At 40.9% G+C, this 14,847-nt stretch overlaps 1 protein-coding gene across 1 annotated transcript in view; it reads right to left on the bottom strand.

Annotated features, from left to right (window-relative positions):
* Positions 1–10,609, bottom strand: part of PPHLN1 (periphilin 1) — a 77,487-nt gene extending 66,878 nt beyond the window's left edge. The window contains exons 1-3 of the mRNA XM_018552535.1: positions 10,519–10,609; positions 6,512–6,652; positions 2,787–2,848 (exon numbers count right to left, since the gene is read on the bottom strand). Coding sequence (XP_018408037.1) covers positions 2,787–2,848; positions 6,512–6,652; positions 10,519–10,593 — 278 coding nt within the window. The 5' untranslated portion in view covers positions 10,594–10,609. The remainder of the gene's footprint in view (positions 1–2,786; positions 2,849–6,511; positions 6,653–10,518) is intronic.
* Positions 10,610–14,847: the final 4,238 nt, after the last annotated feature.

Raw genomic sequence — 14,847 nt, 5'->3', positions numbered from 1 at the left:
AACCAACTAAGGAACCAAAACCTAGTTCAAATTCCCCCCCCCCCCCAGCCTTCCCCTTCAGGTTTTACACAGTACTTCTCCACCTGCAAGCAGCACTAAACAGTGAGTGAATTCTGTTTTACTTAACATACATGTATGCCACACTTTAAATTACATTTTCCATCCATGTATACCACAATGTAAATTAAGTTTTTCAAAAGGTTGAGCGCTTCTTTTTCTGTTTTATCTTGATCAAACCGAGGCATTTGTGAACAGTAGAAAAAGCGCTTTAAAACGCCCAACACAAGAAATCCGATGATTTATAATGGACTCTGTTTAGACCTGAGCAGCAAAAAGCCAAACGCAGAAAAAAGTACATGAGCTTTTTTTCGTCAGTTTACAGCTCCTTTATCCCCCATAGACTGCAATGGAAACGCACGGCAGAAGCATGTTGCACATTTTTGTGCGCGTTTGTACGGTCGCTCGTCTATTGACCACAATGATTCTTGACCTGCCGGTCAAAACGCATGTCTTCATGTGTGCAAAAATGTACCAAACATGCAAAAAAAAAAAACAACGCTGAATAGAGAAATGCAGTTTACGTGTGCTTAGCATCTCTAGCACTACAATAGTATGGCAACCAGCTAAATGCTACTAAATTTGTTAGGCCTTGCGATAATTGTGCAAATGTTTATCAAATCAATATTAAACTGCTTAAAAATACACAATTTAAATGATAAAGCACACTAAAATCAGTATCAGTGCACAAAATAAATACTTTTCCGACTAAATCTAAACGATAAAACTGTATTGAGTTAAGAACAAATATTTGTAAATTTAAATTGCGCCTTTTTGCAAAACGATAAAAAAATAAAATGAAGGAATGCAAAACTGTAAATCAGCGACTTATGTAAAAAATCGTTTGTGAGCTCTGTTGGTGTGTGTTGTGATAAAATGATACAGGCGTACATTTAAACGCAACTCAGCATATCACAACGCACTGCAATGCGTCACAATGCTTTGCCATGTGATGCCACAGTTAAATTAATGTTATTTAAAAAAGAAATGTTTTTAAAAATCAAGCACTGCGATGCGTTCTAACAATACACAGCAGTGCATGTGCATGGAGTACACCACAATATGGTGCACGTGTATGTTATTGCGTGTGTGTTTGGAGGGGAGAGCGGGGTTTGTGTTTTGTATTTATTAGTTATTTTTTTTAAATTAAATTAATTTTCTAATTACTTTTTTTTTTGTAAGCTGCTGGGGGAGCTTTAAGGAAATATTAGGGGTCTAAAACAGACCACTAACAATTCATCCATAACTGGGGACACATAGTACTTTGTATCCCCAGTTGCTTACAAACACTGGAGTGATCAGCTGATCATGCCATTGTTAACTCTGCAGAGGATCTGTAAACATCACAGATATTTACCAATCCTTCTGCTTAGCCATCCGACGGCGATCCTGGATCCGAGGAGAAGCAGATCCCAGCCTGGAGCGGCTCCAGGCAAAAAGGTGAGGCTGCAGATGCTGGGTTGTCAGCCGCTGATGACAGCTATTAAATTTACAGGGGACCGTCAGGGAAACCAATCTGATATAAGTTCATGGTATAGCAGAACGGTAAATGCCACCAACGTATGACATACTGACGTGGCCAGCTGTACACAGTTGTGTTCCGCTGTATTCCGTACGTCAGTGGCAGGGAAAGGGTTAAAGGCCAGTGATGGCCCAAGTGACAGTTGTATCAGATATGGAAAAAAAAAAACACCTCCCCTTGCAGTTTGGCTTATCTCTGCACTAAAGTTAACTGCTGGTTTATGATGAGTTCCTCTCACTCCCCCATTGCATTAGATGTGATGACAGCAGTGGGCCTCAGAGGCTGCGGGAGCCAGCGGGGGTAGAGAGGCAAGTAAAAATCCTTTACACAGATCCCCTAGACATTAACGAGCAGATAACCCTTGCAGTGTGGGGGGTATAGCCACTGCAAGGATAGGTTTTAAAATGAACTGTTGTGCTTCCTAAACCTAGTAAATCAAATGACCAAAGTTCTAAAATCCTACAATTTTTTAAAGCACATGCCTTCAACAAGGCTGCACTAAAAAGACTGGCACTAAAAATATTGCAGGGATATGCTACATAGAAGAAATAATTATTTTTATCTTTTATATTCTTATTAAGCTCATCACTTTAAGTAACAATGTCACAAACCTGGTCTCGTCATGTGATGGTCTGTTATGTGGTAGAGCAAAGCTAAAACTAAAAGAAAATCTAAGATTTACATATGACTTCAGCTGTCTAGATCTCGGTCTCTGATAATCATACTGACATGTGGTTTTCACTATGGGAATCTATGCTTATGCAGAGCATTCTTGTTCATCCCTTGAGGCCAGCTATGAGCTATGAACTACACTCTTTGATATCAATGCCATGAAAGAGACCTGTATCTGCAGAATGAAATATCGGGAAGAAGAAGTAAACCAACTGGCAGTGCTCGTAGGTTAGCAAGAAAATGGATATGAGAGGCTCTATCATGCAACCTTCTAGATTTACTTGCGTATATTACAGAGTTGAGGCATTTTAGAGCAGCCTATTTTTTTGCAATAGTACAATGAAAAAATGTGATATATTGGATAAGGAGCTTAGTATCTTTGTATTTATTTTTTCAAAAAAAAAAAAAAACTTTTCTCAAAACTTGTACCATGTATTTTTCATTAATCTCAACATAGAGCTACAAGTTTTACCCTCTTGATGTATATGTTGCCCTTTGCAAATCTAACCACAGAAAAAAGCAAGTAGCAGGTTACCTGTATTCTGCGTGCCGACTCAGGTGTGCTTCACCTCTCGGCCACCTATACGCTGGGTCTTCCTGCAATAAAGTAAAGAGACAACTAAGGAACGAGGCATATAAACAATTTTTCATCAAATGTTTAATGTACCATCCTTTTCATATATTAAACATATCATGGTAAAATGACTGCATAGCTCATATCAGAGTAGGGCAGTGCAAACGAGGGGCCAACTTTGTCACAAGAATAGGTCAAAGATAACTGAATGGGACTTCCTTATCCTCTGCCATTTAAAGCTCACTGCACATTAATGTTCTCTTCCCCACTGGCACCAATGAATTTCACTGAAAGGTCAGGAAAATTAAAAATTCTCCATTTCTCTTATCCCTACCTGGGACCTCTGAAAGGTTGAACTTCATTGCTCTGGTTCTTTTCTCTTCTAACTAAACTTTACATCATTAGAACTCCAGGAAAAAAAAGTTAATAACCCAGATGGGTTACCCCCGCATTGCAAGGGTCAATTGCTTGCTTGTATTTAGGTGCTAAAAAAAAATGTTATACTCACTAGATCAATCGAGCCGAGCTGACTTGTAACAGTCCCTAGAGCGTCTCTCCCCCTCCTCTGCAACAGTCTAAGGTTCTGTTAATCATCACGTTTAATACAAGTGTATAGACGTGAGGATGCTGAGGAACATTCGATCTGTGCGGCAGAGGAGACACGATTCAGTGACCAGGGAAGCAGGGAGTTGACCCTGAGGGGTAGCTCCTCTGCAAGGGTTAATAACATTTTAGTTTGAGTTCTTCTTTAATTTTGTGTCCATCATCACGCTACCCTATAAATAGAACAGCAATATCACCATAAAAACAGCCATTGAAACAAACCTTGCCATCCATTTTTGTATCATCTCTAGCAGTATATGTGTATAGAGGCCCTATTGATCCATCTCTTCTGTCAAAGCTCTAGAAATCCTTCAGACAGCAGCTGTGAAGTCTCAGGCTGAAAATCAGACTTTTGAAGGTAGAGTGCAATTTTAGACAGTCTTTACATAATTCCTCCTTTCCTTAATGGCTGGAACTAGCATTTGTTTCTTTCTATTGGTGCAGGTCAGCCAACAGAAAAATACATTTTAGCCAATCAAAAAAGACACATGAAGGAAACAAAAATGAAAGTAGGCGAAGTGGATTCATCGAGAACAGAAGCCTGTATGCACAGCTAGTGTTAGATGTGATAGCTAGAGGAAAGGCAGGAGTCACTTTAATTCTGACCTACAAACTATAAAAAAAAAAAGAAAAGTTCAGTCAACTGCAGTATGTTGATAACACCAACAGTATAATGAGAGCAATGTTTTACACCTGGGCTTGTATTGTCCTCATTGTGCGGTTCACCATACTTAACATCAGGTTACTAGGACTAGTGGTTCTACCCTCATGACATCATGAATACGCTTCCTTGTCTGCCTTTATACTTTGCACCACACTCCCAAGTATGGTGCTCTGCATTCCAACATGAGCCACTCTTTTGGCAAGTGACCAGCCATTGTCATAAGGTTTGAAAAGAGATATCCCTAAAACAGCTTTCATCATTCTGTAAGTCTCAATGAGTGCAAATTAAGATGTAAAATCATAAAGTTTACTTTGTCTATCTGTCCGACTTTCTCATATTTCTGCTTTTTGTGATACTGATGCTGCAATGATTTAAAACTGCAGATTAACCCTTTCGCTGCCAAGGACGTAAAATCTAATCAATAGGAAAAAATTGCAGAAAATTCAAAAATGGCTTGGCCAGCTGATTTGAAAAATGTTCCGGAGGGCTTGGCAGCGACAGGGTTAAATAATAGCAAATAGATGTCTATATTTTTCTAACTACTGCTTAGCCCAGCAACTTTTTACTACTTTGCTGCTGTAAGTTACTTAAATTTTTACTGTGATTCTAGCTGAATATCAGGCAAACAGCTTAAATACAAAAGTTACTATACAAATATGGGAGCAGTTTTATCTGCTAAAGGACTTGAATATCTGGCGAATCAGTGGTTTGCTCACTCATTCCCCTGCCTGCTAAATGGACAGTGAGGAAGCAGCAACAGACCGAGGAGGTCACCCCTTTTCTTACTCTGCTTTCTCCTCCTATTACAGCATCTTCCTCACCAATACATCTGATTGCAGCACACATGATTGGCTGCCAGTACTGACCCTGCTTCTCCCAGTTTTAATGTTGCTGTATAGAGACTGCAAGAAAGGTAAAATTCAGGTAAACACATCCTAGTTTCAATTTAAAAAACAAAAAAAACAAAACACTCTTTGTTAAAGACTACAGAACTACATTGATACTGTATTTTTCATATTTGTCTCCAGTTTGTACTGTCCTTATCACACCTTTGCAATGTACATGAATAGCCTTGCTAGATAACATTTACTAACTTTTGCATTGTGGGAGAAAAGAAAATTATACGTTGAACGGCTTACAAAAATTGTTTAATGGCTTAATAATTTTATGGACTAATATAATAAATGATACACACACACACACCCACCCACCCGAAAAGGTAGCTATATTTTCATATTATATTACTGTATAGTACATGTATTTAGCTACACACTAGCTATTATTTTCTGCATAGAATTTATGCCTTAGGGCTCATGCACAGACCTAATAAAACGCTGAACCTGCGTAAAATGTTGTCTCTAAGCTGTATGCATGTAATCGTTTCTGTAACATTCAAAAGCATACAAGCGTACAGCGCAAATGTGCACTATTGGTTGCTGGGACACTACACAGCACAAGCTGGCTCCATCCTAGCAATGAAGGATGCTAGACACTTCAAGCCACCTGCATCCCAGCTCCGATGTCAGAAATAAAAACAAAAAAACGATCGCTGCAGATTAAACCTTTCCGGGAGAAAGTGTTTCTCTATCTAATAGCGGGAGACTCCCGGCAACCCCTGGCAAATTGTCATTCGACCCCCGAAGGGGTCGCAACCCACAGGTTGGGAACCGCTGGTCTAAACCTTGCTGGCACCACACACACCGTTTATGTTGTCGGCCCTAAATTAATTATTCATCAGCAGCCATGTATATGCAAAATGACTGGCCCTGACGCATTAATGACTTATTAGCTGGTAGCTGGTTTTACAATCCCATACAAGTCTATGGGAATGCAAAACCTGCTTGAGGGCCCATTCACACCAGGGCACATGCGTTTCAGCGCGAATTTTAAAAGGGCGGTTTTGGGCATTTTTAAATCGCGTTTCAGTGCTGAAATGCAGTTAAACTCACCCAAAAACACGCTGATCAGCACGTTTCCATTGAAATCTATATGAAATCCATGCTGATCATTGCAAAAAAAAAAAAAATAGCTCAGGTAGCATTTTGGGGCGGCAGGCGGTTCGGATTGCGCACAGCCGCACGATTGCATGACCAGTCCCCATAGGAATGTATGTGAACAGGGCCTGAAGCAGTCAAATGCAAATCAGAAGGTAATCAACTGCATTTCAAATGCACTGGTTATTGAAATCTGAATGATCTCAGACGCATCTGAAACTACAGTCACACTGCTAACATCATAACATCAACACAAGCTCAAAGCTCATTAACGAAGGCCTAAAATAAAAAAAATAAAAAAAAAATAAAAAAAAAAGCAAATTGAATTAGCCCCACTGCACTCACAATCAGTAATAAAATGAGTGGAGGCAACTACTGGTTTTGCAGTAAAATACTAAAACAGGTGCTCAAAACAAACAACATACCCCTCTATATGGTCCTTCTTTTCTTTCATAACCATGGGCTTCTTCAAATTCTCTATACTCTGGTTCATTGTAATCTTCATATCGATGATATCCTTCCTCTTCTGGCCTTCTAACTAGATTTACCACTCTGCGATATTCACCCTTATAATAAATATAAGCAAAAGAAAAATATACCAGCAATATTATAGCAATATATAAGCAATAATAGCCTTAAAATGATAAAAACTAAAAAAGGACGCACAACATTAACAAATTTTAACCAATGCTGAAGCATGAGCCAACAACAAATAAGTTATGAAATAAATGTAGAATCTAATAACATTTTAAAGAAGCTATGGAAATAAATCAGCTAACAACAAGCAATCAGTAAGTAAAGAGCTTATGAGACAAAAATAGGTCATCAGGAAACAAACAATTGCCAAAGACTTTCTCTCTGTACATCCATGTTCTTCCCATCTCCCAATCTGTATAGATTGGATGTCTCCAACAAGAGTACCGGTCACTCTATGTAGGGGGGCCGTCAGCCCCTTTGTGATATTAAACAAATAAAAATATACAGAAAGTATATCAGAGTTAAGACTGGTAATTCTATCTCCAGTAATCTTCCAGGACAGCATATGAGAGACCGAGGCTTCTTCCATCAGGTCCGTCCAACACCCTCATCAGTACCCTCAAAGAACCGCAAGACGGAAAAGCTATGAAAAAAAACCCCAATATTAAAAGAAGCAGAGTGGGAAACCTGCTGTCCTGGAAGACCACTGGAAAAAGAGCTACCGGTAGGTATTTCCCGTCTACAGGACCTTTCTCCCAAAGGCTTCACCAAAACTTGACAATGGTCTAGTAGTGCCAAAGAAAAGTGGAAAAGCTTGACCATGTTGCAGGCTTGCAGATCAGCTGTGGCATGGAACAAAGTGGCCAAAGATCTTGTTTAATGCGCAGTAACAAAGGAAGAAAGATTCATCCATATGACCTTGTGAGATTCAAGGACAACGAACTTGATCAAGTAAGCTATAGAAGCTTTAGAGGCCCTCTTCCCTTGCCCTTACCAGCAGAAAGGGCAAATTATTATTATTATTAATTTGTACAAAATGTTGGAAGCTAAACAAAACATTTCTAGAGAGAACACTTACATGAATGCTACTAGCCGCCTATGTGCATGACGGTTGCAGTGGAGTTTACAGTAGAACATATAAAGAAAACTATGAACAAATGGGCTATAAACTGCAACTAAATCTAAAATGTCCTGCAATAGAAGTGTTAATATGTTAGCCACTGTGGTTACTTCACAAATATTACCCTTTTTGAAAGAAAAAAAAAAGAAGCTATTGGCTCATGGCCTTATGCTTGTGGCTACCTCAAAACCCCCAGATGTCCAACAGAGTTAGCTGGAATAAATTTCCCTGCCCTTGCTTCTATCACTGCAACCTGTAAACGGATTGCCTGCACAAAGTATTACTGGTCTTCCTAAAGGAAAAAGGAAGAATGTGCTCTCACTTAGTAATATCTTGACACATTCTGTGCCCTATCATTTATAATTTTGGCAAATTATTATTAAAAAAAAAAAAAAAAAAACATTTTGCCAGTTTATTACTCAACTGCCTGGAAAAAAACATTATTGATAAATGTGTCATATCTGGGTTATCATCCAGGCTTGTAAAATCATATTCAAAATTGGTAACCACTGTCAACCACACTCACTTTAACTACCTCCGGGCCGGCCGGGAGCTCTCTAGATCTGAGCGGGCGTCTTTAGATGTCCGCTCAGACACGCCCCCTCGCGTGCCGCTGGACGGGAAATGCCCGATATTTAAAAACAGGCAGCAATGCCTGTTAACATACAATCGATCCCCCGGCTATAGAGCCGGCGGATCGCTTATATGGGGTAACGATCGGTGACCCCCCCATGGTTCCCCCCTCCGCTGTTGTCCCACTGGTCCCGGGCTCCGCTGTGCCCGGTGCGAGCCCGGGATCAGCATGGTGCCTGTGTCAGGGGATCAGAGGGAGATCGGTACACGAGCTCCCTCCGGTCCCCTCTCTTCAGGTATGGAATATGGTGATGTATTCTCTGCCTGCTGACTGGACAGTTAGGGAGCAGAAGCATACCAATGAGGTAATCCCTGCAACACTCCCCTGCACCCAAAAGTATATTAACAATGCTACTGCCTGGCACTGCTGACCCTCCCTTTCCTAGGTGGAATTCTTCTGTGCAGGAGATTGCAGGGATCCATTTCGCTGACAGATCTTTAAAAATACATTCAATTATTTTTTAACAAACATAAATGGGATAGATGGGAGATTTTTTGGGGGGGGTGGATATGGCTTGCCTTACATAGTATTTGAGGTTGAATAAAGACATATGTCCATCAAATCCAACCTATTGTGTGTATGTGTATGGTTCTACTGATGTGTGCGTATGTATAGGTATCTGTGTGTTCTCATTCTTATGAGTACTTGTACCCCTGAATATTAGGCCCCGTTCACACTGAGCGATTTATCGCGCGGTAATTCCCGCGATATCGCGGCTATTTACCGCGCGATATCGCTCTCCAATGCATGGCAATGGGGCAAAGGGTCCTGCTGTTGCGAGTTGTGCGTCGCTACAGCAGGACCCTTTTTGGAGCGGATTTTGCAGCGATTCAATGCTTTTCAATGCAAGCATTTGAGCGATATCGCGCAAAATGCAAATCGCGCGATTTGCGGATCGCCAAGTGTGAATGGGGCCTTACGGTCCCTGAGGAAATCGTCCAATCGCCTCTTGAATGATTTCACACTTTCAGCCGAAATCACAGCATATGGCAGCGAGTTCCAGACCCTGACTGCTCTAACTGAGAAGAAACCCCTTCGCCCCTTGTGCTGAAATTTTTATTTCCACCAATTTTAGGTGGTGGCCTCTCGTCCTTGTCATGGAGTTAATTGCTCTAATAACTGACATAACTACCCTGTTTCCCCGAAAATAAGACCTACCCCGAAAATAAGACCTAGTACTATTTCTGGGAATTGCTAAAATATAAGACCTACCCCGAAAATAAGACCTAGTTGTGACGATTCCCAGGGCCGGTGGTGGCATAAGAGGGGACTTGAAGAGCCGCAGGAGAGAATCAGCTGTACCAACGAAGCCAGCGCTAGAGGAAGCGGGGCTGCACCCGAGGAAGCAGAGCCGCATAAGCCGATGCCTCCTCTATAGCGCCGACTCCTGTCACAGGCGAAGTGATACCAAATGCACTCCGACTGTGAGGAATCTATAGTGAAAGTGCGCTTCACTCATTCTGGCCAGCGATTGGTTAGCAAATTGCTCTTGGAAAGGTACGGCACCCCTGATTGCCTTGATCACCATATTTTTGTACGTGAATAAGTGTGGATTGTTGTACATTTAAAAAAAAAAATAAGACCTACCCCGAAAATAAGACCTAGTGTGTTATTTTGAGCCCCAAAAAATATAAGACAGTGTCTTATTTTCGGGGAAACACGGTAGGTCTTCAGCTGTAATTTGTGACTACCAGTGGCTAGAATTGTAAAAGTACCTTTGGTGACCGGTTTGAAGTATAGTTTGTATACCTGGCAGTTTATAACACACACAATGAATGTAGTCATTTGTCACCGAATGTAAAATAGTAATTAAGCTGTCCTTAATCTGTCCAACCCCTAAAGCCTCAAGAAACTAACAGGGTTATTCACAGAAGGGTGAAGAGTTTGGAGAAGGCAGGAGAAGTGAACAATCTAGGCCAAAGTAGCTGATTTGGATAAATTCCCCAATTCAGCTCACTTTCCAGTACAGCTATGTTGTCCTAAATTGTTCACTTCTCCTGCCTTCTCCAAACTCTTCACTCTTGTGTGAATAGACCTGTAAGTCTCTGTCCTCTCCATTCAAAATGCCATAATGTCAAAGGACACTATAAACTCTGGCATTTGACAGATTGGCCCTGCATTTAAAGGTGAAAAGCATATTATATGTAGTGGTGCTGTAGAAGCCCGAGGAAGCAAAGTATATAAAATATGTAAATACTTACATCTGGAGGTATGTCACGAGGAGGAAGGCGGTGTCTAGGAAGCCTCTCATATTCATATCTACCGTCAGCCCACATCTCATCTTTTCTGTACTCCACTAATTTAAAGAGGTAGAATTGGATTACAACATATTTGAATTGTATAGAATCAGAAAGTATGATATCCTTTCCTACTGAGAGAAAATAATCTAAAAAAATAACCACATTATGAGTCTACCCAAAACTGATAGTAAAGTAAATAAGTGATAAATAGTTAAACCACATTACAGTTATTATTATTATACAGAATTTAAAGTGTAACACACACAATGAATGTAGTCATTTGTCACCGAATGTAAAATAGTAATTAAGCTGTCCTTAATCTGTCCAACCCCTAAAGCCTCAAGAAACTAACAGGGTTATTCACAGAAGGGTGAAGAGTTTGGAGAAGGCAGGAGAAGTGAACAATCTAGGCCAAAGTAGCTGATTTGGATAAATTCCCCAATTCAGCTCACTTTCCAGTACAGCTATGTTGTCCTAAATTGTTCACTTCTCCTGCCTTCTCCAAACTCTTCACTCTTGTGTGAATAGACCTGTAAGTCTCTGTCCTCTCCATTCAAAATGCCATAATGTCAAAGGACACTATAAACTCTGGCATTTGACAGATTGGCCCTGCATTTAAAGGTGAAAAGCATATTATATGTAGTGGTGCTGTAGAAGCCCGAGGAAGCAAAGTATATAAAATATGTAAATACTTACATCTGGAGGTATGTCACGAGGAGGAAGGCGGTGTCTAGGAAGCCTCTCATATTCATATCTACCGTCAGCCCACATCTCATCTTTTCTGTACTCCACTAATTTAAAGAGGTAGAATTGGATTACAACATATTTGAATTGTATAGAATCAGAAAGTATGATATCCTTTCCTACTGAGAGAAAATAATCTAAAAAAATAACCACATTATGAGTCTACCCAAAACTGATAGTAAAGTAAATAAGTGATAAATAGTTAAACCACATTACAGTTATTATTATTATACAGAATTTAAAGTGACATTAAACCCTCAGATTTTTTTACATAAACCAATACTGTAATGTGTTCCTTACTGTAATCCATGGCAGTCCCCCTTCTCTTTGCTGCTCTTCCTTTTAAATCCTCATGTCTTCTCATGCTTGGGAAGAACTTCCCTTTGCCCTTACAAACGTATACACACACACACACACACACACACACACACACACACACACACGTGTATCCATTCCTGAGACAAGGCAGTCTGCTGCAAAACAGAAGTTCTGCCCCAGCATGAGAACAGATACAGATTTAAAAAGGAAGAGCAGCAAAGAGAAGGGAAACAACCATGGATTACAGTAAGGCACACTTTACAGTATTGGTTTATGTTAAAAAATCTGAGGGTTTAATGTCACTTTAAATAGCGCCAACAGTTTGCACAGCACTTTACTATACAATTTTATGCTGCCTTGTAGAAATTCCTGTCCACCTAAACTAGCACAAGTAAAGAATGACCTAAAAGGTGTATACATTCAAACACAACAAAGCCAATAACTATGATAGGGTTCCTAAGAGACATAACAAGACAACAGGAGACTCTGCTCACCAAATTCTACATAGAAATAAAACACCAATTATGTGAAGTACATAGGCAATACAAGACATGTGCACATTTGTTTAGCAATTGCTTAAATGCTCCCCTCCAGCATCATCACCCTATATCACAAACCTCACAGATCCATTAGCTTCAAATGCTGTGGCCTACAAAAGCACTGTTCTCATCTTCCAAAAGCTGCATTTTTGTGCATGTACGGACAACAGACTTCAATAGAGAGCAGCTCTTACAGGTAGATGGTCTCTCCATTAAGGTCTATAATCAAGAGCTGCACATGAACAGTATGCCAACTTTAGGGAGAATGAAGTAGAGCCTGTCATACAGTGAACTAGTACATCAAAAGCTGGGGATTACCTGCCTTTCACACATCAGTTGCTGCCAATTTAGTACAAGGACAGCAACACAAATCTTGATACTATTGGGGAAGGGTTACAACCCCTGTGTGCTTTTCACTGTGTAGTTTACACCCATTCCCCTCATTTCTGGTCCTTGTGTTAGAATACCTTTTCCAGTGGCAACACATACAGCGATAAAAAAAAATTTCACAGAACCTCTTCCTAAGTCTATGCAAAATATAAAAGAAGGGCTTTAAAAAAAAAAAAGAAGGATGTTCTAAATAACAGGCAGCTGAAAACCAAAAGACGGTATACTTACTCTTACAACCTTTTATTATCCGTCAACAGTGATTCACATTCAAAACAGATTTCACTGAGAGAAACAGAGTAGAAATATATCACTGAACAGCATAGATAGCTATTACAAGCTAAAAACATAAAGCAAATACTGGGATTAGAAATAAAAACACTCCATTAAGACATTTTAACATGATTGGGAACGCTTGAATCAGAATCTATGGCTTCATATCTTGATAACTGGACAGCCTTTTAAACTGAGCCACTGCAATCAGCAGTCACAAAACTTTGGTCTACTGAATGTTTACTAATGCATTCAACTAAACCACCATGTGCAGCGAGTACTCTCTAATATTGCTAAAGTGGAACTGTTATTAACGATTGCAGTGGGGCGACCCCCACACTGCAAGGGTTAACTGCTCATTTTTGCCTAGGTGCTAAAAAAATAAAAGTCATGCTCACAAAATCCTCCGAGTTGGCTTGATCTTAGACCGGTCCCTAGATCGTCCCCTCCACTCCTCTGCAGCAGTCTAGGAATCCTTGAGTCTTCGCTTTCAATTCAGTGTAAAAGATGTGAGCACACCAAGTGACATACCCTCGCTGCAGAGGAGAAGGAGACAGGTTGGAGGGAGCACTCCGAGGGTCAGGCGAGTATATTTTTTTTTTTTAAGCACCTAGGCAAAAACAAGCAGATAACACTTGCAGTGGCAGCCCCACTGCAAAGGGTTAATAACATTTCTGCCTGGAGTTCTTCTTGAAACTGTGCACAACATACCTCTGTGTTTGCCCTACTCCAGAGCTGATGATATAACTCCACTCCACTGATGATAAAACTTCACCATGTATGCACAGGAGTTACATCACTTTGGCACTCGGCTCCATTCTCGGGATGTCACAGAAGTGTCACAGCCAGGTACACAGAAAATATGACTGCTAGCAGAAAAGAAGGCACCCAAGGCAGGGCTGAGTGAGGCAGAGGGGGCTCAGCATACATTCTGATCACAAACAAACCCCTGTGTGCACGAGCTGCAAATGTACTTTGATAATACTGATATTATGACAAAAGGCCTTGTACAGCCCGCAGACCTCGGGGATCCCCCCGACTCTCAGGACACGCCATGTACAGCGGCAGAGCCGGGGAGGCGACAGGTGACACCATCGTATGCTACTTACACCGACCGCAGGTGCAGCCTCCTCTTCTCTATTCAACTCTTCCTGATCACTGGCAACTTCCCGTGCTGCTTTACACCGGTCACGTGACTCCTGCGACGTCAGCCAGCTACAGAAAGCCCTTTGGGACAATATTCTTCAATGCTCGAATCACGGTTGTGGTTGTTATGACAACTCCATTCCTATTCTTCTAGTACTGCTCTCTCATTGTATCCATACAATAGCATCTGGATGTCATTGGAAAATAAAAATGATGTTCCCCTTAGTTTTCAAAGCTGCCAGAAAATGACAACTAGAAGCTCACTGGCTACTGAGTCATGCAATAATTAGCAACACTTTTATATTTTGCTGGGGTGGTGGACTTGTAGCAGACACTGCCCACCCTGAATGGGCGAAAGGACACTGGGGGGGATTTATCAAAACTGGAGCAAACAAAATCTGGAGCAGATTTGCACTGCAGCCAATCAGCATTTCTCTCTTATTTTCAAATCTTACCTGAGCATACTGTAGAGAGATGCTGATTGGGCAACTGCTCCACATTCTATCTGCTCCAGTTTTGATGAATTCCTCAAACTGTCTCTTTAATGGACAGAAGTTGTAAGTTGGCCATATATGGGTAAGTAAATCATTGTTGCTATTTCCTTAACACCTTCACGCCAACATAACGCCTATATGAGTCACCCTGGAAAGTGGACCTTAACGCCAGCTGTGACGCATTCTCAGCTGTTGGAGGCATGCTAGGCATGCGCCCTTGTTCTATAATTTTCCTGATGCCCTTTCTTCATGTGCATGCGCACCTGTAAGAGACGCGGTTGAGGAAAATTACAGGCCACTCGTCGGGTGGTGTCAGTGATCCCGCTGCTGAAAAACGGGGGCCAGCCCACAAGACAAGGAGAAAATTTATGGGTGGAGAAATATTACAG

The sequence above is a fragment of the Nanorana parkeri genome, unplaced genomic scaffold (genome assembly GCF_000935625.1).
Source record: "Nanorana parkeri isolate BGI_ZX_2015 unplaced genomic scaffold, ASM93562v1 scaffold91, whole genome shotgun sequence".
Lineage (NCBI taxonomy): Eukaryota > Metazoa > Chordata > Amphibia > Anura > Dicroglossidae > Nanorana > Nanorana parkeri.
The sequence above is the reverse complement of the archived record's forward strand: the minus strand, read 5'-3'. Positions and strand labels throughout refer to the sequence as shown.